General features: G+C 51.6%; 1 protein-coding gene and 1 long non-coding RNA gene across 18 annotated transcripts in view; one reads left to right on the top strand and one right to left on the bottom strand.

Moving 5' to 3' along the window:
• CLIP2 (CAP-Gly domain containing linker protein 2) overlaps window positions 1-24,095 on the top strand; it is a 227,999-nt gene that overhangs the window by 68,566 nt on the left and 135,338 nt on the right. For 10 of the 17 annotated variants that reach the window (XR_013415204.1, XR_013415207.1, XR_013415203.1 and 7 more), the window contains 5 exons: window positions 788-891; window positions 3,447-3,507; window positions 11,340-11,444; window positions 14,296-15,231; window positions 19,790-19,847. Coding sequence is in view for 9 of the 17 variants with exons in the window: in XM_077996630.1 (XP_077852756.1) it covers window positions 788-891; window positions 3,447-3,507; window positions 11,340-11,444; window positions 14,296-15,231; window positions 19,790-19,847 (1,264 nt within the window). In the remaining 8 variants the exon portion in view is untranslated. The remainder of the gene's footprint in view (window positions 1-787; window positions 892-3,446; window positions 3,508-11,339; window positions 11,445-14,295; window positions 15,232-19,789; window positions 19,848-24,095) is intronic. The other 7 variants (XR_013415208.1, XR_013415205.1, XR_013415206.1 and 4 more) reach the window with 1 other exon arrangement.
• LOC144339816 (uncharacterized) lies at window positions 20,870-22,934 on the bottom strand. Its single transcript, XR_013415222.1, has 3 exons — window positions 22,815-22,934; window positions 21,910-22,750; window positions 20,870-21,276 (listed from the first exon to the last, which is right to left on the bottom strand). It is a non-coding gene; the product is annotated as an uncharacterized LOC144339816 (long non-coding RNA).

Here is a 24,095-nt window from a genome sequence, read left to right on the forward strand (position 1 = left end):
CAATTCTCCTGCCTCAGCCTCCTTAGTAACTGGGACTACAGGTGTGTGCCACCGGGCCCAGCTAATCTAATTTTTGTATTTTTAGTAGAGACGGGGTTTCACCATGTTGGCCAGGCTGATCTCGAACTCCTGGCCTCAAGTGATCTGCCCGCCTCGGCCTCCCAAAATACTGGGATTACAGGCGTGAGCCACCGCACTCAGCCAGTTTTTCACTCTTTCTACATACCACTGCAGTACATATATTTTTTAATGTATGACTGTCTATATTTCAGATTATTCTTTTGAGCAGATTCTAGGGTTGTATTTCAGGGAAGTGACTCACTGCCCCAGGCCTTGGGGTTGCCGCTGTCTTGTGTCTGGTTTTTTCTCTGATGTTTGTCTCCCGTGGGAGAGCTCTCTCCTGGGCCTCTGTCCCCATCTGGGGTCTGGCTTGCCCCTCCTTGGATGCCAGGATTAATAAGGCCAAGGTCATGGCTGTGCTTTGATGAGGCACAGACAAGACAACAGGTTTGCAAGATAACAGGTCTTAGGCTCTTGTGGGTTGAGGGTGGGTGGCAGGTACTGAGGGCAGGTGGGCCTGAGGGTCTTGCCTCTGCCTCTCTTTTTCCTGCTGGGTCCCTTCCTTCACACCTAGGCCCACTGTGCATGCCCGGCAGGTGCCAGCAGGGAAGTCGGGGTGACTGGGGGTTCCACGCCTGGCTCCTTGCCTCTCTGCCACTACACCCCCAACCTGGGCCCCACACCCCGGAGCATGCTGACCCCATTTTGGCCTTCCTCGGGGGCTCAGTATGTTGCAGAAGCCGAGGAGAAGCTGCAGCGAGCCCGGTTGCTGGTGGAGAGCGTGCGGAAGGAGAAGGTGGACCTGTCCAACCAGCTGGAGGAGGAGAGGAGGTACGTGCTGGCCCACCCTCACCCTGGGAGGACATTCTCCCTGATCCCCCTTAAGGAGGATGAGGAAGAGGGCAGGTTTGGGAACTGCAGACCCAGGTTCCAGTCCTGCCCCTGCCACCACCTGGCTGTGTCACCCTGGACTGGTGACATGAGCTCTTGGGCCTCAGTCTTGTCACCCTGGACTGGTGACATGAGCTCTTGGGCCTCAGTCTTCCCATCTGTAAAGTGAGGTACTGGTCCTATCTTCTGCAGGCCGTTGGGAGAACTCTTCAGACAACTGGAGTAAAGCACCCAGCACGGTGCACAGAGGGATACCACATATTTAAACTTTTTTTGAAACAGGGTCTCACCAGGCTGGAGTATAGAGCCACGATCACAGCTCACTGCAGGCTCGACCTCCCGGGTTGAAGCGATCCTCCCACCTCAGCCTCCTGGGTAGCTGGGACCACAGGCGTCCCCCACCACACCTGGTTCATTTTTGTATTTGTTGTAGAGATGGGGTTTGGGCACGTTGGCCAGGCTGGTCTCGAACTCCTGACCTCAGGCTATCCACCCTCCTCGGCCTCCCAAAGTGCAGGCATGAACTGTCGCACCCGGCCTTGGAACACCACATTTGTTCATTGCATAGAGTTCACTGTTCCTGCACTCTCCAGCAGAATATTGAGAAGATAATAGCTGGCAGCGGTGGAAGGGAGTTTGGTTATCACACCAGGTGTCCCTGGGGAGCCATGCGCCAGGAAGAAGGTTAAATGTCCCACCCCTCCACTGTTCACACAGTGCGCCCCTCCCCAACCCAGGGCTGAGACCGTGGGTGGAGCTCACAGCTCCTGTCCTGGGGTTTTTGTTTTTGGGTTTTTTTGTTTTTTGTTTCCTTCCTCCTTCCTTCCCTCCCTCCCTCCCTCCCTCCCTTTCTTCCTTCCCTCCCTTCTTTCTTTTAGATGGAGTCTTGCTCTTGTTGCCCAGGCTGGAGTGCAGTGGTGCGATCTCGGCTCACTGCAATCTCCACCTCCCAGGTTCAAGTGATTCTCCTGCCTCAGCCTCCTAAGTAGCTGGGATTACAGGCATGAGCCACTGTGCTCAGTCACAAACACAGATCTTGAAGGCATCATGGAGTTGTGTTCAGAAGGGGCCTGGGTGGAAGTCTCTGCATTGTCCTGTGCTTGCTGTGTGGCCTTGGGCAGGTCGCTTGCCCTCTCTGGGCCTCATTCCTCATTGCTATGCTGAGAGCTGTTAGGAAGCCCTAGGAAGAGCAGCTTTGATTTTTTGTTTGTTTTTTTTTTTCTGAGACAGAGTTTTGCTCTTGTTGCCCAGGCTGGAGTGCAATGGCGCAATCTCGGCTCACCGCAACCTCTGTCTCTTGGGTTCAAGCGATTTTCCTGCCTCAGCCTCCTGAGTAGCTGAGATTACAGGCATGCACCACCATGCCTGGCTAATTTTGTATTTTTAGTAGAGACAGAGTTTTTCCATGTTGGTCAGGCTGGTCTCAAACTCCCGACCTCAGGTGATCCGCCTGCCTGGGCCTCCCAAAGTTTTGGGATTATGGGCGTGAGCCACCATGCCTGGCCCAGCTTTGAGCTCCTATGTGTGGCTGTAAGGTGGAGTGGACCTGTGTCTCTTCCCTGGGCTGTCTTGACAGGTGTGTGGCTGAGTGTGTCTCCTTGAGGGCAGCCCTGGATGCCTGGACATTCCACATCCAGGGGCAGTCCTGGGAGTGGGGATTGGGCCTCTGGCCCCCAGTGTTGAGGCCTGTGATGAGAACGGGGTCAACAGCAAAGGGAGCCCACTTTCCCCCTCTCCTTTCCTTCCTCCCCACAGGTTGTTCCTTGTGGTAGGTGTCTGTTCCCCGCAGTGATGAAAACAGCGTTGTCGGCTGGGCGTGGAGGCTCACGCCTGTAATCCCAGCACTTTGGGAGGCTGAAGTGGGCGGATCAGTTGAGGCCAGGAGTTTGAGACCAGTCTGGCCAACATGGCAAAACCCCGTCTCTACTAAAAATACAAAAATTTTGTATTGAGGTTGCATGCCCAGTGGCGCATGCCTGTAATCCCAACTACTTGGGAAGCTGAGGCAGGAGAATCGCTTGAACCCGGGAGGCAAAGGCTTCAGTAAGCCGAGATCACACCACTGCACTCCAACCTGGGCAACAGAGCGAGACTCTGTCAAAAAGAAAGACGGAGAGAGAGAGGGAGGGAGGGAGGGAGGGAGGAAGGGGAAGGGGAAGGGGAAGGGGAAGGGAAGGAAGGAAGAAAGGAAAGAAAACAGTGTTGTCACTCACATCCCCGGGCCACCCTGTCCTTTATTTTATTTCCCCCCACCCTGAGGAGGAAGGGTGTTGCCTTAAACACTCCCATTCTGGAGTTATTTGTGGTTTTTCCTAGAGTGCAGGACAGCAGGTTGGGAGGTCTAGAGTTTTCCAGGACTGTGGACCATTTTGATGGCCTCACCTCTGGACTCTGGGCCATTCTGATGGCCTCGCCTCTTCTCTGCTGTTGCTCACTCGGTGAATCCTGTTGCTCTGGGCAAAGCCGGGTCAGCCGCCTCTTTCCCTCCCCTGCAGGAAGGTGGAGGATCTGCAGTTCCGCGTGGAGGAGGAGTCCATCACCAAGGGAGACCTGGAGGTAACAGAGGCCCCTTCCCTGGGCACTCTTAGCACCAGTGCCTGGCCCTTGCTAGGGCAGATGGTCATGAGGTCCAGCAGCAACTCCAGGACCCTGGGGGAAGGGGCTGGTCGCGGGGAAATGGGGAAGGATCAAAGGTCTAGTGTCTGAGGTGTGAGTGGCTCAGCCCCAGGAGCCCCCCAGGGAAGCTGTGCTCCCCATGTCAGCAGCTGGATGGGGTGGGCAGGATGAACCCAGGGCAGGGCAGATGGAGGGCTCGGCCCCAGGATAGAGTGGCTGAGGTCTCCTGTCCCTTCTTCTTAGGCAATAGCCCTAAAGGTGCCCCTTCGTTCATCTTGGATTCCAGGTAAAATTTTGGCTGAAAGTAGCTTGCTGAGTCACAGAATTTGTAGGTAGGAAAACTGAGGCTCAGAGACCAATGGAGCTGAGCGTGGTGGCTCACACCTATAATCCCAGCACTTCAGGAGGCCAAGGCAGAGGATTACTTGAGCCCAGGAGTTCAAGACCAGCCTGGGCAACATAGCAAGACCCCATCTCTACAAAAAATTTAAAAAGTTAGCCGAGCTTGGTTATGTGCACCTGTGGTCCCAGCTACTTGGGGAGGCTGAGGCTAGAGGATCACTTGAGTCTGGGAGATGGAGGCTCCAGTGAGCTATGATTGCACCTGTTTTTTTTGTTTGTTTGTTTGTTTGTTTTTTGGTTTTTGGTTTTGCTTTTTTTTTTTTTTTTTTTTGGTGAGACTGTCTCAAAAAAAAAAAAAAAAAAAAGGATGTTGGGGCACAACCCGGCGTCAGAGCCTCAGCCCAGCTCGGCATGTTCTAATTAAGTTTCCCTCTTAGCCAAGGGGCAGGCCATGTGGTTGCTCCTGGCTGACTTTTTCATTGGCAGCTGCTCTCCTGCAGGGGTTGGATGGGGTTGTGGGAAAAGCACCTGTGTTTGCCAGGAACAGAGACCCCCTGTGCCAGCTGCAGTCAACATGGGGGCTTACTGAAGGGCTGTAGGAAAGGTCACAGCAGGGCAGGCCGTTCAGGGGACTGAAGCCAGAAGCAGCATCAGGAGCTAAGCCTATCCATGTGCCCCTTACTCAGGGCCTCCCTCCCATCTGTGTCTGGGGTCAGGCTCCTGTCTGTTTCCCACTGTGTCTCCCGGCTTGCTCTTCTCCCAGCCCCGCCCACTACCTACCAGCTGTCATCCAGAGAGGCTCTGATTGGTCCTAGTGGTAGCCAATGGGCTGGCTGGCTCTGGATAGGGGTCCACCCCGGATCCAATCGGCCCTGGCTGGGAGAGGCAGAGGGCGGGACAGACAGTGACAGACAGCTAATTCAGTCCAAAGGGTTGCAGAATCCCCACTTGACGTTTTATTGTACCAAACTGAATTGTGATCATATTCATGGCAACCAGAAGGCAAAATGACCAAAGTCCCACTCATCCCTTCATCCCCACCCCTTTTTTTTTTTTTGGAGACAGGATCTCACTCTGTTGCCCAGGCTGGAGTACAGTGGCATGATCTGGGCTCACTGAAGCCTCCACTTCCTGGGCTCAAGTGAGGCTTTGCCTCAGCCTCTCAAGTAGCTGGGACTACAGGCGTGTGTCCCCACACCCGGCTAATTTTTTTTTTTTTTTTTTTGTAGAGGCGGGGTCTCACTATGTTGCCCAAGTGGGTCTCAAACTCCTAGGCTCAAGCAATTCTCCTGCCTCGGCCTCCCAAAGGGCTGGGATTACATGCGTGAGCCATCACATCTGGCCTCCACCCATCTTAAAAGTCAGAAATAAAAACCAGAGCCCCTCCTTGACCTCCTGGTCCCCTCCAGCTTTATCGCCCCACCTCTCTGCCTGTCTTTATTGCAGAACTCTCCAGGAGTTTATCAGGCTCATGGTCTTCCCTCCTGTCCACACTCCCCCAGCTGCACAATGAGAAGGCCCCATTCCAACTCCCCCGCCTCTTCTGCTGGCTGCTCCTCCTTCCTGTTCTCTGAACACTGGCCCATCCAAGAGCTCAGTCCCAGGCCCTTCACGTCTTGTCCACACTCACCCTGAGAGCTTCCAGACTGTGGCCTCCGTGCCCTGGATGAGCCCCTATGAGTCCCACGGTCTTCCCCAAACTCCCTCTACCATGCCCACTTGACATCTCCACCCAATTGAGGAAGGAGTAAGCACCTGTATCAATTTCCTGGGGCTGCAGTAACGCACGGCCGCAAATGTGTGGCTTAAAACAACACAAACATATGCCCTCGCAGTTCTGGAAGCCAGAAGTCTAAAATCAAGGCTGGGCATGGTGGCTTATGCCTATAATCCCAACACTTTGGGAGGCCAAAGCGGGTGGATCACTTGAGGTCAGGAGTTCTAGACCAGCCTGGCCAACGTGGTGAAATACTGTCTCTACTAAAAATACAAAATTAGTTGGGCATGGTGGTGGGCGCCTGTAATCCCAGCTACTCTGGAGGCTGAGGCAGGGGAATCACTTGAACTCGGGAGGCGGAGGTTACGGTGAGCCGAGATTGCACCACTGCACTTCAGCCTGGACAGCAGATGAGACTCCTTCTCAAAAAAAGAAAAAAAAAAAAAAGTCTGAAATCAAGGTGTTGGAGAATCTATTCCAATCTACCTTCCAGTAGGATTGCCAGCAGCTTTTGGTGCTCCTTGGCCTGTATAACTGCATCAGGCCAGTCCCTGCCTCCTGTCACTTTGCCACCTTCCCTTTGTGGCACTTCACTTGACCATCTTTTTTTTTTTTTTTTTTTTTTTGAGACGGAGTCTCGCTCTGCCGCCCAGGCTGGAGTGCAGTGGCCCGATCTCAGCTCACTGCAAGCTCCGCCTCCCGGGTTTATGCCATTCTCCTGCCTCAGCCTCCTGTGTAGCTGGGACTACAGGCGCCCACCACCTTGCCCGGCTAGTTTTTTGTATTTTTTAGTAGAGACAGGGTTTCACCGTGTTAGCCAGGATGGTCTCGATCTCCTGACCTCGTGATCCGCCCGTCTCGGCCTCCCAAAGTGCTGGGATTACAGGCTTGAGCCACCGCGCCCGGCCCACTTGACCATCTTATGGAGACAGCAGTCACTGGATTTAGGGCCCACTCTAATCCAATCCTAATCCAATATGACCTCATTTTAACTAACTACATGTGCAAGACCCTATTCCAAACAAGGTCACATTCGTTCTTTATTTTGTTTGATTTTTATAGAGATGGGATCTCACTTATTGTCCAGGCGGGTCTCAAACTTCTGAGCTCAAGCGATCCTCCCACCCTAGCCTCTCAAAATTCTGGGATTATAGGTGTGAACCACCATGGCTGGCTAAGGTCACATCCTGAGGTTCTGAGTGGGCATGAAATTTAAGAGGACACTATTCAACCCAGGACTGCAGCCCAAATGGAACATGTCCTAACTACATCTATCCAGGCCTCCCCTAACACCACCCCCCTTACAGTTCCCATCTCAGGAATTGGCCCCCAAATCCACACAGTTGGCTGGGCATGGTGGCTCACGCCTGTAATCCCACTGCTTTGGGAAGCCAGGGCAGGAGGATTGATTAAGCCCAGGAGTTTGAGACCAGCCTGGGCAACATAGGGAAACCTTGTCTCTACCAACAATGGAAAAATTATCCAGGTATGGTAATGCATACCTATGGTCCCAGCTACTTGGGAGGCTGAAGTGAGAGGATCGCTTGAGCCCGGACAGCTGAGGCTGCAGTGAGCTGTGATCACACCACTGCACTCCAGCCCGGGCAACAAAGCAAGAGCAAGACCTTGTCTCAAAAACTAAAGGCCGGGCGTGGTGGCTCACGTCTGTAATCGCAGCACTTTGGGAGGCCAAGGCGGGCAGATCATGAGGTCAGGAGTTTGAGACCAGCCTGACCAACATAGTGAAACCCCATCTCTACTAAAAATACAAAAAATTAGCCGGGCGTGGTGGTGGGCGCCTGTAATCCCAGCTACCCAGGAGGCTGAGATAGGAGAATTGCTTGAACCTGGGAGGCGGAGCTTGCAGTGAGCTGAGATTGCATCATTGCACTCCAGCCTGGGCGACAGTGTGAGACTCGTCTCAAAAATAAATAAATAAATAAAAATAAAATAAAAGTTAAACAATTAAAAAAATAGAAAACAAAAAATTCCTTTTGACCTTGTCTCCAAAATGACGCACATCCCCACAGCTGCCTCCCTGGGCCAGGCCCCAGCACCATGCCATAGATAGCCCTCTCCTTAGTCTTCTGTTCCTCCAAAGTCCACTCTCCACACTGAATCTAGTCTTTTTTTTAAATATCTTTTTCATTTTTAATGTTGGAAAATTTTAAGCCTATACAAAAATAGAGAAGACAGTATAATGACCTTTCATTTACTCATCACTCAGCTTCAACAGTTACCAACTCACCGCCAGTCTTATTTCAGGCATGCCCTGACCCAGGGCCCCCCCCACATCCCAGACGTCATATGGCCAAATATTTTTAAAATGTAAATCAGACCGGGTGCGGTGGCTCACACCTGCAATCCCAATACTTGGGAGGTAGAGGTGGGAGGGTTACTTGAGGCCAGGAGTTAGAGACCAGTCTGGGCAGCATAGTGAGACCCCATCTCCACAAAAATTATTCTGACTGGGTGCAGTGGCTCACGCCTATCATCCCAGCACTTTGGGAGGCCAAGGCGGGTGGATCAGTTGAGGTCAGGAGATTCAGACCAGCCTGGCCAACATGGTGAAACCCTGTCTCTACTAAAAATACAAAAATTAGCTGGGCGTGGTGGTGGGCACCAGTAATCCCAGCTACTCAGGAAGCTGAGGCAGGAGAATCACTTGAGCCCAGGAGGTGGAGGTTGCAGTGAACCAAGATCATGCCACTGCACTCCAGCCTGGGCAACAGAGTGAGACTCTGTCTCAGAAGCAAGTAGAAACAAAGAAACAAAATAAACAAAATAAAAAATTCACCAGGCATGGTAGCACATGCGTGTAGTCCCAGCTACTTAGGAGGCTGAGGCAGGAGGATCCTCTGAGTCCAGGAGGTTGAGGCTACAGTGAACTATGATGGCGCCACTGCATTCCAGCCTGGGTGACAGAGCAAGACCCCATCTCTAAAAATAAATAAATAAAAAGTTAAAAAATATGGCTGGGTGTAGTGGCTCACGCCTGTAATCCCAGCACTTTGGGAAGCCAAGGTGGGTGGATCATTCGAGGTCAGGAACTCCAAACCAGCCTGGCTAACATGGAGAAACCCCATCTCTACTAAAAATACAAAAATTAGCTGGGCGTGGTGGCACTCACCTGTAATTCCAGCTACTTGGGAGGCTGAGGCAGGAGAATCGCTTGAACCCAGGAGGCTGAGGTTGCTGAGCCAGGCTTCCACCACTGCACTCCAGCCTGGGTGACAGAGCGAGACTCTGCCTCGAAAAAAATAATAATAATTTAAAAATAAAAATGTAAATCAGATCCTGCCCCTTTCCTGCTGACACATCTAGCACTGTGACATTTAATATCATCTAGGCTCTGTAGAGTGGGCCAGAGAAGCAGAGAAGACCCCCAGGGCCCAAACCCCCCCGCCCCCCCCACCATGTTGTCCCAGCCCTGTCTCACACCCCTGCCCCTAAGTTATCATACACCAGGCTTTTCTGTTTCTGGAACACCAGAAGTTGTGTCTTGCCTCTGAGCTTTTGTACACGCTAGTTCCCCTGCCTGAAACACTTGCGCCTCTTCCTCTGGCGCCTGCCTTGTACAAGGAGTCCTTGTCCTTCAGGACTCACTGGTAAATTACATGTTTCCTCTATTTCACCTTCATTCCAGTTACTTTCTCCCCAGTGCTCTGTTCATAGTGCAAATCACAATCTGGAGTGATCTTCACTGTTCTTTTATGGTTTGCATCCCCCTCCACCCCCAGAATATAAACCCTTTGAGGGGCCAGGCGTGGTGACTCATATCTGTAATCCCAGCACTTTGGGAGGGTGAGGCGGGCAGATCATCTGAGGTCAGGGGTTGGAGATCAGCCAACATGGTGAAACCCCATCTCTACTCAAAAATACAAAAATTAGCTGGGCGTGATGGTAGGCACCTGTAATCCCAGCTACTTGGGAGGCTGAGGCTGGAGAATCACTTGAACCTGGTAGGTGGAGGTTGCAGTGAGCCCAGATTGCACCACTGCATTCCAGCCTGGGTGAAAGAGGGAAACTCTGTCTCAACAAAAAAAAGAAAGAAAGTGAGAGGAGGAGTCCTTTGGAGTGGGACCAAATGAAGTTGCCCTTGAAACTGGGAAGCTGGAGGCTTTTTCTTGCCTGTGCGGGCTACTGGTTCAGTGCGTAGGATCATGCACCATCTATGAAGGTTCCAGGCAGGGGTGTTGTCCCCACTGATGGGGATGGGGTGGCTGGGATGGAGCTTGTGATTTTCTGGAAGAGACAGGCTGACTTCTTGTTGGCACTGGAACACACTGCCAGGAGGGAGGCGGGAGAGGCCGGGGAGGGAGGGAGAGGAGAGAAAGAGAGAGGGAGGGAGACAGAGAGGGGAGAGAGAAAGGCGGGGGGTGGGGGGGAAGAAAAGGGGAGGGGGAGAAAACGAGGGAAGGAGAGAGACAGGGAGGGGAATGGAAAGAGAGAGGGTAGGAGAGAGGGATAAAGAAAGAAGGAGGAAGAGAGATGGGGGTGGGGTGGGGAGAAAGAAGAGAAAGTGGGAAGGAGAGGGGAGAGAGAGAAACGGAAGGAGAGAGGAGAGGGAGAACCTTTTTTTGTTGTTCCTTAAGGAAAATTCAAGAAATAAAATAGGCCAAAGGACATACTCATCTCAATGTCTCTTAATGAATTGCAGGAGTATTTCTAATCAGGTGGTGTCCGTTTACACCTTCACCAATAGACAAGCTTCCTGGGTTTTATTACAGGTTTCACACCTAGATGCTGTTTCGCTAAGCCCCGCCCCTTCAGAATTGCCCTGTAGCTGCTTTAACCCCTTCTCTCTCGGAGTATAAAGAGGACCCTCTGGCTTCTCCCTAAGATGAACTTGGGTTTCCAAACCGCTCCAAATGTCCTCACCCTCCCCAGCTTCCCTTCCAAGATCTGTTATGTGAAATGCAAAAGCCAGTCTTGACACCCTGAGAATGCTGGCCTTTGTCAGCAGATGAAGCGGATATTGTCGAGCTGGGACAAAGTGCCCTTGTGATTTATGGAGACCAGGCGTCCTCTGTGGGGTCCGGGGGGGGGGGTGGGCACCAATGGGGCCCGGTGGTGGGAGGCACAGCCCAGCCTCCACCAAGGAGGCTGGGGCCAAGAGAATTGCGAGGGCTCCGGTATGTTTTGGAAACATCTTTCGTGTTATGGGTTCTTGCACTTTTAGCACAGTCCTGGGGGGACGTCAAGCGGGAATCCCAGGGTCCTTTATTTATTCCTCATCCTGGGGGTCTCCTATGTACAGGATGCTTTGCCTACAACCAGTGACAGCCTGCAGGGGAACAGGAACAGGATGGGCCCCTCTCCAGGAGCAGGTCCTTGAAGAGGACCTTCAAGGTCGAGGGCTGCTAGTTGGGGGTGGGGGGGTGACAGAAAAGAAGCGAGGTGCCCATTGCTACCCCAAGCAGGGGCCGGCGAGGGAGGATGGCTGCAGCCCACCCCCCGCCCTGCACTGACCCAGCCGGGACACAGCAAGGGGTGGGCATCAGGCCCCACGCCCCTCGCCTCCCCAGACTCTCTCTTTCCCTGAGCAATTCTGGCTCATGAATCTACTCTCCTCGCCTTGTTCACGGAAGATGACGCCTCCTCTCTCTCTCTCTCTCTTTCTCTCTCTCTCTCTCCGGCTTCTTTTTCCCTGTGCCCCCCTCCCTGCGTCCCCGCCCCCCACCCCCCACCGTGTCCACCCTGGGTGGACCAGACCCAGACGCAGCTGGAGCACGCGCGCATTGGGGAGCTGGAACAGAGCCTGCTACTGGAGAAGGCGCAGGCCGAGCGGCTGCTCCGAGAATTAGCGGACAACAGGGTAACCGCACCACCGCGCCACCGCACCCGCCTGGCCCGCCAGCCACCTTGCCCTTTGATGCCCTCTCCGGCTTCTCTGTTTCATTATTGACTCTCTTTCTTTAGCTGCTATCATCTTTTTTTTTTTTTTTTCTTTTGCATCCCCTTGGAGGAGGGAAGTCAAGATTTAGAAATGTGCTTATGTGGCCGGGCGCGGTGGTTCACGCCTGTAATCCCAGCATTTTGGGAGGCCAAGGAGGGTGGATCACCTGAGGTCAGGAGTTCGAGACCAGCCTGGCCAACATGGTGAAACCCCATCTCTACTAAAAATACAAAAATTAGCTGGGTGTGGTGGCTCATGCCCATGATCCCAGCTACTTGGGAGGCTGAGGCAGGAGAATCGCTTGAACCCGGGAGGTAGAGGTTGCAGTGAGCTGAGATCGTGCCACTGCACTCCAGCCTGGGTGACAGAGCAAGACTCCGCCTCAAAAACAAAACAAAACAAAAAGAAATGTGTGTATGTTCCCCAGCTCAGTGTTGCTTATTGGGGTGGAGTTGGGGGGCCGGGGGTGGTCTTTGTTTTTTGGGACTTGGCTCCCCAGCTCATGGCCCCAGCAGCTGAGAACGTCCTGTAAGACCCCCCAATCCCCCCCCCATGCATTACCACGATAAAGTGTTGGGACCCTTGGGAATGTCCCGCCCCTATGGAGGCAGACCCAGAAACCACTGATCCACGCCTCCTGCCTCCCCAGCTGAGGAGGCTGGGGAGAGGAAAGAGTCAGGAACTGTAAATCTCTTCCCGGATTCTCTCGCCCAGAGAGCCTGAAACATGGGGGCAGGAGGGGCTGGGCTGAAGGACCTGGGGCTGAGGAAGTGGTGGGACTTTTGGGGGAGCAGAGGTGTCCCCAGGGAATGGGGCTATGATGGGTCCCGAGCCATGGAACAGCTCTGCATGTGGGTGAGGCTTCCAGAGTCCTAGGGCATGGTTCTGAGTCCCTGCTCCAGGCCCCGCAGTCCCCTCCAGGCTTACCATGCACGCCTGGGACCCAGCACTCTGCAGGCATTCACATCCGAACAGCCAGCCGGCCCCCGAGCAGTCCCCCTGAGAGGAAGCTAAAACAGGCAGCAAGTGATTACTGGAAAAGCACCCGGTAAACACTATGTAGCGTGGAAGGAGCAGTGGTCAGTTTCTGCATGTTGGCCTCAGTGCACAAGTGGTTGTTTGCGTGTGTGCAGGTGTCCGGAGACACACAGGGTCCATTTGCACACACTGGCCATTGCTCAGTGACCATGTGCTTGTACGGTACACACTCATGTGCATGAAGACTGAACGCACAAACTGACCCAGTCACTGTCGATGCGCAGGAGCCCTCCAAATGCATCTTGAATTAGGGTTCAATCTGATGAAAACACAAAAACAGGGCTGGGCGTGGTGGCTCACACCTGTAATCCCAGCGCTTTGGGAGGCCAAAGTGGGTGAATCACCTGAGGTCATCTGAGGTCAGGAGTTCAAGACCAGCCTGACCAACATGGTGAAACCCCATTTCTATTAAAAATACAAAAATTAACTGGGCGGGGTGGTGCACACCTGTAGTCCCAGCTACTTAAGAGGCTGAAACAGGAGAATCATTTGAACCGGGGAGGTGGAGGTTGCAGTGAGCCGAGATTGCATCACTGCACTCCAGCCTGGGCAAGAGAGTGAGACTCCATCTCAAAAAAAAAAAACAGAAACCAAAAAACAAAACAAAAATAGGTTTATTGAACTAAAGGATACCTTCAGAAATAAAATGTTTAAAGCTTGTAATAGATTTAAAGCTTGAAAATATCTCATTTTCGTATCTATGACCATCAATGTGATCAAGGTAGTTTTTTGGAGAATGGAGCCTCTAAGAGTTTTTTGCTGAAAGATGGGTCTGGGAGCACCCTGTTCTGCTTTAAGCATTAAACTGGACCCTTCTTGGCCACTGCCTCCAGCCAGCCGCCTGGCTGGGGACCTTCCTAGGGCAGGATAATGCAAAATTCACTTTGGCCTCTGCTCTTCAAAAAGAATGTTAACAACAACAAAAAAATTTCTTAATAAAAATACAAAGCACTAACTCGGTTGGGCGTGGTGGCTCATGCCCACAGAGTCCCAGCTGCTCTTGAGGCTGAGGCAGGAAGATTGCTTGAGCCCAGCAATTTGAGGGTGCAGTGAGCTATTATTGTGCGGCTGCACTCCAGCTTGGGCAACATAGCTAGACCCATGTCTCTTTAAAAAAAAAAAAAAGGCTGGGCGCTGTGGCTCACACCTATAATCCCAACACTTTGGGAGGCCAAGGCGGGTGGATCACTTGAGGCTTGGAGTTTGAGACCAGCGTAGGCAAAAGGGTGACACACCATCTATACCAAAAAATACCAAAATTCCCCAGGCGCATGGTGGTGAGTGCCTGTAGTCCCAGCTACTCGGGAGGCTGAGGCAGGAGAATCGCTTGAACCTGGGAAGTGGAGGTTACAGTGAGCTGAGATCACGCCACTGCATTCCAGCCTGCGTGACAGAGCGAGACTCAAAAAAAAAAAAAAAAAAAAAAGCTGTAACCTCAAATAGGTGGTTTCTTTTAACCACCAATTTGTCCAAGCCACCTAGGTAGAGGAGTGGCGACAGCTGGCTCTGAATCTTTGGCATACAGCCAGGGGAATCTTTCTGGATGCTATGATGGGCAGGGCCTCTATGTCCAGCCCATACTCAGGAGGGAGTGGGGGCCTTTCCCTTCCCATGACCACCTGCTGGGGTTGGTGTCCTCTAGTGGAGGCCCCCCGACCCCCACCATTGTACCCTCCTCACCTTCCAGCCAGCCAGCCAGCCCGCTGATCCCTGCCTCCCTCTCTCCCCGCAGCTGACCACAGTGGCGGAGAAGTCTCGGGTGCTGCAGCTGGAGGAGGAGCTCACCCTGCGCCGCGGTGAGATCGAGGAGCTCCAGCAGTGCCTGTTGCACTCAGGCCCCCCGCCCCCCGACCACCCCGATGCGGCCGAGACCCTGCGGCTGCGGGAGCGCCTGCTCTCGGCCAGCAAGGAGCACCAGAGGGAGAGCGGGGTGCTGCGGGATAAATACGAGAAGGCCCTGAAGGCCTACCAGGCGGAGGTGGACAAGCTCCGCGCAGCCAACGAGAAGTACGCACAGGAGGTGGCAGGCCTGAAGGACAAGGTTCAGCAGGCCACCAGCGAGAACATGGGGCTCATGGACAACTGGAAATCCAAACTGGACTCGCTGGCCTCGGACCACCAGAAGTCCCTGGAGGACCTCAAAGCCACCCTGAACTCGGGCCCAGGCGCCCAGCAGAAGGAGATCGGCGAGCTGAAGGCGGTGATGGAGGGTATCAAGATGGAGCACCAGCTGGAGCTGGGTAACTTGCAGGCCAAGCATGACCTGGAGACCGCCGTGCACGTGAAGGAGAAGGAGGCCCTGCGGGAGAAGCTGCAGGAGGCCCAGGAGGAGCTGGCCGGGCTGCAGCGGCACTGGCGGGCCCAGCTGGAGGTGCAAGCCAGCCAGCACCGGTTGGAGCTGCAGGAGGCCCAGGACCAGCGCCGGGATGCCGAGCTGCGCGTGCACGAGCTGGAAAAGCTGGACGTGGAGTACCGGGGCCAGGCGCAGGCTATCGAGTTCCTCAAGGAGCAGATCTCGCTGGCGGAGAAGAAGATGCTGGACTACGAGCGGCTGCAGCGGGCAGAAGCCCAGAGCAAACAGGAGGCCGAGAGGTTGCGGGAGAAGCTCCTGGTGGCTGAGAACAGACTCCAGGCTGTGGAGGCCCTGTGCTCCTCCCAGCACACCCACGTAGGCACCTGCCTGTCCTGCTGGGGTGGGAGGATCGGGCTGGGGAGGGCTTGGGCGTTTGCTGACTTCTGTTATATAGCCCAGGAAGCCATTTCCCTTGTCCCTGAGAGCATGCCTGGGTCAGTCAAGGAAGGGGTCACCTGGCCAAGGAGCTCCTTGGCCCTCTGTTAGAGGGGCAGCACGCCCCGGTGACCAGGGAGAACCGAAGCTGGTCTGAGCTGACCTGGCTGCGTCCCCCCGACAGAGCAGGCCTAGAGCGATGGAGAGATGGTGCAGAAAATGGGCTTTGATTTACCCACACATGTCTTAGGGTGCAGGGCTCCTGGGACCCGGGACCTCAGACCCTGTGCCCTGGGGCTGGCACAGACCTGAAGGGAAATTCTGCCCATCCCCCCCCATCTCCAACTCAGAAGCTCACCTGGGGAACCAGCGGCAGCCCCCTTTCTGCCAGTCCTAACGAGACTTTAGCAACGGTGCCAACAAGTACTTCCCCAGAATGTGGGAGTTCCCAGAGTGGGGTCTGGAAGGCTAGAGGGGGTGGCCCTAAAGAGGTCGCTGTCATCAATGTCAATTTTGTTCCAAATCTAGAAATTCCTTAAGCATCTGCCCCTTCTTCCTTCAGCTGAACCCATCCTCCCAGCCCCTCTGAGGAGGTCAACACCCAGGTGGGCTGTGCCCACTCCACCAGGGCCAGGAAGGGCCTTTTGAGTGGCTCTGTGTACCACATCTTGTGCAGGCCCTGTGTGACTCCATTTCACCTTAACACCCTTAGATTGATACTGGCTGCATTTCACAGGTGAGCAAACCAAGACTTTCCCAGATCCCCAGCCGCTCAGTGGCAGAGATCTCCAACCCCACTGCCTGTGGGGCTGACAGAGGGTACCCAAGACGACAGGAATGAATTCATAGGAGGGATGGCTAGCAGCGGACTCTTGCCTGTATGCAAATTGTACTCAGGGATTGTTGAGTTTCCAGTTCCCCCACATACATTATTTTTATTTTTATTTATTTTATTTTATTTATTTATTTATTTTTTATTTTTTTTTTTTGAGACGGAGTCTCACGCTGTTGCCCAGGCTGGAGTGCAGTGGCGCGATCTCGGCTCACTGCAAGCTCCGCCTCCTGGGTTCACGCCATTCTCCTGCCTCAGCCTCCTGAGTAGCTAGGACTACAGGCGCCCGCCACCGCGCCCGGCTAATTTTTTGTATTTTTAGTAGAGACGGGGTTTCACTGTGGTCTCGATCTCCTGACCTTGTGATCCGCCCGCCTCGGCCTCCCAAAGTGCTGGGATTACAGGCTTGAGCCACCGCGCCCGGCCTATTTTTATTTTTAATTTTGAGATAGAGTTTCACTCTTGTTGCCCGGGCTGGAGTGCAGTGGTGTGATCTCGGCTCACTGCAACCTCCGCCTCCCAGGTTCAAGCAATTCTCCTGTCTCAGCCTCCCAAGTAGCTGCAATTACAGGTGTGCACCACCACGCCCAGCTAATTTTTATATTTTTAGTAGAGACGGGGTTTTGCCATGTAGTCCACGTTGGTCTCAAACTCCTGACTTCGGGTGATCCACCCTCCTCAGCCTCCCAAAGTGCTGGGATTACAGGCGTGAGCCACCATTCCTGGCTTTTTTTGGTTTTGTTTTTGAGACAGGTTCTTGCTCTGTCTCCCAGGTTGCAGTGCAGTGGCATGATCATGGCTCACTGCAGTCTCAACCTCCCAGGTTTGAGCGAGCCTCCCACTTCAGCCTCCCAAGTCACTGGGACCACAAGTGTGCCCCACCATACCCAGCTAATTTTTATAGTTTTTGTAGAGACGGGGTTTCACCATGTTGCCCAGGCTGGTCTCGAACTCCTAGGCTCAAGCCATCTGCCTGCCTTTGCCTCCCAAAGTGCTGGGATTACAGGGAGGAGGTACTGCACCTGGCCACCCTCATGTATACTCAAACCAGAATTTAGGGCCGGGTGTGGTGGCTCACACCTATAATCCCAGCATTTCAAGAGGCTGAGGCAGGAGGATTGCTTCAGGCCAGGAGTTTGAGACCAGCCTGGAAAACACAGTTAGACCCCATCCCTACAAAAATAAAAAATTAGCCAAGTACAGTGGTAGTGTACCTGTAGTCCCCAGCTACACTGGAGGCTGAGGCAAGAGGATCACTTGAGCCTAGGGATTTGAGGCTGCAGTGAGCTATGATTGTACCACTGCACTCCAGCCGGGCGCGGTGGCTCAAGCCTGTAATCCCAGCACTTTGGGAGACCGAGACGGGCGGATCACGAGGTCAGGAGATCGAGACCATCCTGGCTAACAGGGCAAAATCCTGTCTCTATTAAAAAATAAAAAAATTAGCTGGTGTGGTGGCGGGCACCTGTAGTCCCAGCTGCTCGGGAGGCTGAGGCAGGAGAATGGCGTAAACCCGGGAGGCGGAGCTTGCAGTGAGCTGAGATCCGGCCACTGCACTCCAGCCTGGGTGACAGAGCGAGACTCTGTCTCAAAAAAAAAAAAAAAGAAAATAAACAAACAAAAAAACCCGGAATGTAGCATGTGGGCAATAAGTTCTCAGGACTTCTGATTCCAGGGTGCTTTTTGTCTAAAAGGAAATCTTTCTGCATCATGCCTTGAGGTCCATTGCAACAGCCTTCCTGCCCCTTCTCCCAGGGGGGGAATTTTTTTTTTTTCTTAAGCAATTGCTCTCCCAGGATCCTGGGCTGAAAGGAAAGGAAGAAACCCAAATTAGCTTATGTGCACATGGCCTGATTAGCTGCTCAGGGCAGGCAGAAACAGCCTGCAACTCAGGAACTGAATTCCCTGAGCAGGGAGGTTTGAGGCTGCTGTGATTCCACAGAGCATGGGGGACAGAGGCCTGAGGACGCCTCCCCCAGCCACTGCCCTTCACTCACAGGTGCCCTTGGGCCAAGGAGTAGTAGTGACCTCAGAAAGCCCATCTATTGGCCAGGTGCGGTGGCTCACAGCTGTAATCCCAGCTACTCAGGAGGCTGAGGCACCAGGATGGCTTGAACCCCGGAGGTGGAGGTTGCAGTGAGCCGAGATCGTGCCACTGCACTCTGGCCTGGGCAACAGAGGGAGACTCCGTCTGGAAAAAATGAAAGCCCATCTGTTGATTTTCTATACACACTGGGGCTTCAGTCTAAATGCATATGTCCCCACGTTCAGAGGTTTAGGTCTAAGGACAACTGCATTTTTGGTCCATGTAGTAAATATGGGAATTTAAAAAATTATTTTAGTGGCCGGGCATGGTGGCTCACGCCTGTAATCCCAGCACTTTGGGAGGCCAAGGCGGGCAGATCACGAGGTCAGGAGTTTGAGACCAACCTGGCCAACATAGTGAAACCCCGTCTCTACTAAAAATACAAAAAGTTAGCCAGGTGTGGTGGCGGGTGCCTGTAGTCCCAGCTACTCAGGAGGCTGAGGCAGGAGAATTGCTTCACAATCTAGGAGGCAGAAGTTGCAGTGAGCCGAGATCATACCACTGCACTCCAGCCTGGGCGACAGAGTGAGACTCCTTCTCAAAAAATAATAATAAAATTTTTAAAAACCACAAAAATTAGCTGGGCGTGGTGGCGGGCGCCTGTAATCCCAGCTACTCAGGAGGCTGAGGCAGGAGAATCGCTTGAACCCGGGAAGCGAAGGTTACAGTGAGCCGAGATTGAGCCACTGCACTCTAGCCTGGACATCAGGGTGAGACTCCATCTCAAAAAAAAAAAAAAAAATTGAGAGTGTTCCTCATTACTGCATCGTATATAAATTATGATCCAAGGGGCTTAGTTCATTACAACTAATTGAGACTCAAATGGGACTTGGGATGTATGAACAGAAGTATGAGGGGCAGGATGATGGAGATGACTGCCTACTCAGCTCTGTGCTGCCCTGATCTGCAGTGGCAGACTCTGGCTGGCTCAGAGGACAGCCAGCCTGGGCAGGAGACTGGAAACTCCTGCCAAGAGTGGCAGGGAGCCTACTGGTTGTGTTTTGACTTTTGTCATAGTGATGTGTGCCAGGTTGATTTTTTTTTTTTTAATCGGTCTTTTCTTCTTTGGCCTCTGAGTTTATTATTAAAAAGAAATGTTGGAGAGAAAGAAGCTAGCATTTAATGAAGTCCCTCCAGGAGGTGGCCCCAAGCACACTGTGCACACACTAACCCAAAGCAGCCAATGTTTGTTTGATGGATGGGAAACTGAGTCCGGAAGTCTTGTCTCGGAGACAGAGAAACGAATTCCCAGGACAAATTTCTGTAGGCGTCGCAGGGAAGGAGCCATCTGTTTAATATAATAAACATTTTCAACAAAGCAAGGGTAGGAGGTATTCATGTATAAGCTGCACGAGCAGCCTTCAGCGGAGCTGAGTGCAGAGTGGGGGTCCTCTGTTGTCAGGGAGGTCAGACTGAGGATGTCTGCACTCCCTGCCACCGCAGCAAGTCCCTGAGTCTGTCACTGAGGTCCCCCTTTGTAGGGGCAGGGCGTGCAAACTGCAGGTGTGCTTGCTGTACTGGCTGGGGCTGGGGCCAAGGGGCAAAGGCGAGCATCCCCCTTACAGGGGCTCTTTTTGCAGATGATTGAGTCGAATGACATTTCAGAGGAGACGATCAGGACGAAGGAAACTGTGGAGGGTGAGTGGCCGCCGGGCCGGGCGGGACTCTGGGCTCTGGGAAGAGGCTGGCGGGCTCTGCCTTTCTGCTGGGTCACATTTTGGTTTGCATCATCTGCCGTTTGGTGAGAGTTAACTCCTGTGTGCAGTGAGCTATGTCCTCCTGCAAGGGAGGAGGCCAGTTTACAGAGGGATAGGCATCGCACCAGCCTCCCAAGTTGCTGTCTTTTTTGTTTTTGTTTTTTTTAAACCTTTAATGGAATATTAACCTTCATGGAATATCGAATCTTATTATTTGTTTGATTTATACTTTATTTTTATTTATTTAGTTTATACTTTATTTTTATCTATTTATTTATTTATTTTAGATGGAGTCTCACTCTGTCGCCAGGCTGGAGTGCAGTGGTGCAATCTCAGTTCACTGCAACCTCCAACTACCTGGTTCAAGCGATTCTCCTGCCTCAGCCTCCCGAGTAGCTGGGATTACAGGCGTGCGCCACCACACCCAGCTAATTTTTGTATTTTTAGTAGAGACAGGGTTTCACCATGTTGACCAGGGTGGTCTCGATTTCCTGACCTCATGATCTGCCCGCCTTGGCCTCCCAAAGTGCTGGGATTACAGGCATGAGCCACCATGCCCAGCCGGTTTAAACTTTAAAAACAGGTCTAAACTTCAAATGGTTCAAAGGGCATATGGCAAAGTATTCTCCGTTCTCTATTCTTCCCTCCCTGAAGGTGCAGTGTTAGCTTCTTTATATCCCCTTTCCAGAAATATTTTATGCAGGTACCAGCAACCAAGTGACACAAATGGTACCATACCTTCCATTCTTTCAGCTCCTTGATTTATTCCATTTAACAATGTATCTTGGAGAGGGTTCCTTATCAGTAGTACATTCTTTTACAGGGTACAGAATATTCCATTGTGTGGAGGTACCATTGTGTATTTAGCTGGTTTCCGGTAACAATCACAGATTGTTTCCAGTCTTGGTCAATTACAAAGATGGTAGATTGTTTCCAGCCTTGGTCAATTACAAACACCACTGTAGTAAATTACTTTGACTTCCATTGGGCTCAACCAATTTTAACTCCCACCAGCTGTGGCTGAAAGCCTGTTTCCCCTCAAACTCCATCAACAAAACATTTGATCAGACTTTGTGATCTTTGCCAATCTGAAACATAAAAGGTGTTATCTGATGTAACTTCAACTCACCTTTCTCTTACATGGATGAAGTTAAGAGGTATTTCTATTTGCATTTTTTTTTTTTTAAGATGGAGTCTCACTCTGTTGCCCAGGCTGGAGTGCAGTGATGCAATCTCCACTCACCACAACCTCCACCTCCCAGGTTCAAGTGATTCTCCTGCCTCAGCCTCCCAAGTAGCTGGGACTACAGGCGCATGCCACCATGCCCTGCTAATTTTTTTTTTTTTTTTTTTGTAGAGACAGAATTTCACTATGTTGGCCAGGCTGGTCTTATACTCTTGACCTCATGATCTGCCTGCCTCAGCCTCCCAAAGTGCTGGGATTACAGGCATAAGCCACCACACCTGGCTTCTATTTGCATTTCTATTTGTGTCTTTTGACCATTTTTTCTGATTGGGTTATTGATCTTTTTGCTGATTTTCAGAAGCTCTTTATGTATGACATTGCAAACATTCCCCTACTTTGTCATTTGCTTTTTGACTTTTTTTTTTTTTTTTTTTTTTTTTTTTTTTTTTTTTTTGAGACGGAGTCTCACGCTGTTGCCCAGGCTGGAGTGCAGTGGCGCGATCTCGGCTCACTGCAAGCTCCGCCTCCTGGGTTCACGCCATTCTCCTGCCTCAGCCTCCTGAGTAGCTGGGACTACAGGCGCCCGCCACCGCGCCCGGCTAATTTTTTGTATTTTTAGTAGAGACGGGGTTTCACTGTGGTCTCGATCTCCTGACCTTGTGATCCACCCGCCTCGGCCTCCCAAAGTGCTGGGATTACAGGCTTGAGCCACCGCGCCCGGCCTTGCTTTTTGACTTTTTTGTTATGGTGGTGTTGGCCATGCAGATATTTTAAAAATCAGGCCAGGTACAGTGGCTCACACTTGTAATCCCAGCACTTTGGGAGGCTGAGGTAGGAGAATTGCTTGAACCCAGGAGTTCAAGACCAGCCTGGGCAACATAGTGAGACTCTGCCTCTACAAAAAATACCCCCCAAAAATATTAGCCAGGTATGGTGGCATGCAGCTATAGTCCCAGGTACTTGGGAAGGTGAGGCGGGAGGATCGCTTGAGCCCAGGAAGTGGAGGCTGCAGTGAGCTATGATCATGCTACTGCACTCCAGCTTGAGCGACAGAGTGAGACCCTGTCACAAAAAAAAAAAAAAAGAAAGAAATTCTTTTTTAGTTTTAAAAATGTATCCAGTGCTTTATTCTGGTACTTTTTTGTCCTATTTTCTATGCTGAAATCTCTGATCCATCTATAATTCATCCTTATATAAGGTGTGAGCTAAGGATGCATTTTTATTTTTTCCCAAAGAAATACCTACTTATCCCAACACTATTTTTGAAAATGGTCATTTTCTCCCCCCAGCCCTCACTGATTGGAATTACTAACCTTATCGTCTTTAAATTCACTTATGTAATTGACTCTATTTCTGGACTTTTGTTCCATTCCAATGACTTGTTATTCTCTTTATGTGCCAATTCTATAATGTTTTAATTAGTCAAGCTTTGTCTATGTTGTAATTTCTGGCATGGCTTGTTCTTCTCTGCTTTATCAAAATTCTCTTGGCTATTGTTTAAAAATTAAGCTGAAATTAACATAAAATAGACATGACATGTGCAGGTTTGTTATAAAATTAACAAATGAAAAAAATTAACATAGCATACAATCAGCCATTTTAAAGCAAATACGTCAATGGCATTTAGTGCAGTCAACAATGTAGTACACCCAGCACTTCTATCTGGTTTCCAAAACATTCTCATGGCCTGGATGCAGTGGCTCACACCTGTAATCCCAGCACTTTGGGAGGCCCGGGCAGGAGAATTGCTTGAAGTCAGGAGTTCAAGACCAGCCTGGACAACATGGAGAAACCCCATCTCTACAAAAGAAAAGAAAAAGAAATAAAGAAAAAACAAACATTCTCATCACCCCAAAAGGAGAACCCACACCCATTGGCAGTGCTTCTCCATCCTACTCTCTCCCCAGCCCATCACAACCACTAATTTACTTTCTATCTCTGTGGATTTATCTATTTGGAACATTTCATATCAGGAGTTTGAGACCAGCCTGGTCAACATCGTGAAACCCCGTTTCTACTAAAAATACAAAAATTAGCTGGGCATGGTGGTGTGCACCTGTAGTCCCAGCTACGCAGGAGGCTGAGGCAGAGAGAATCACTTGAACCTGGGAGGCAGAGGTTGCAGTGAGCTGAAATTGCACCACTGCACTCCTGCCTGCGTGACAGAGTGAGACTCCATCTCAAAAAACAACAACAATGCCGGGTGCGGTGACTCACACCTATAATTCCAGCACTTTGGGAGGCTGAGGCGGGTGGATTACCTGGGGTTGGGAGTTTGAGACCAGCCTGACCAACATGGAGAAACCCCATCTCTACTAAAAATACAAAATTAGCCAGGCGTGGTGGCACATGCCTGTAATCCCAGCTACTAGGGAGGCTGAGGCAGGAGAATCGCTTGAACCTGGGAGGCGGAGGTTGCGGTGAGCCGAGATCGTGCCACTGTACTCCAGCCTCGGCAACAAGAGCCAAACTTCATCTCAAAACAACAACAACAACAACAACAAAAACCCAACAACAATGACAAAACAAAACAAAATGAAAAAGAACTTCATTCTTTTTCATGACCAAGTGATATTCCACTGTATGGACATACCATATTTTGTTGATCCATTTCTCAGTTGATGGGCATTTGGGTTGTTTCTACCCTTTAGCTATTGTGAACAATGCTGCTAAGAACATAGGTGTGCATGTACTTGTTTTCAGTGCTTTGGGGTATATACCTAGGAGAGTAGAATGCTAGGTCATATGAGATTTCTTTTTTTTTCTTGAGACGGAGTCTCACTCTGTCACCCAGGCTGGAGTGCAGTGGTGCAATCTCAGCTCACTGCAACCTCCGCCTCCCAGGTTCAAGCAATTCTCCTGCCTCAGTCTCCTGAGTAGCTGGGATTACAGGTACGTGCCACCATGCCTGGCTAATTTTTGTATTTTTAGTAGAGATGGGGTTTTGCCATGTTGGCCAGACTGGTCTTGAACTCCTGGCCTCAAGCAATCCACCTGCCTCGG

This window comes from Macaca mulatta, chromosome 3 (assembly GCF_049350105.2).
Source record: "Macaca mulatta isolate MMU2019108-1 chromosome 3, T2T-MMU8v2.0, whole genome shotgun sequence".
NCBI lineage: Eukaryota > Metazoa > Chordata > Mammalia > Primates > Cercopithecidae > Macaca > Macaca mulatta.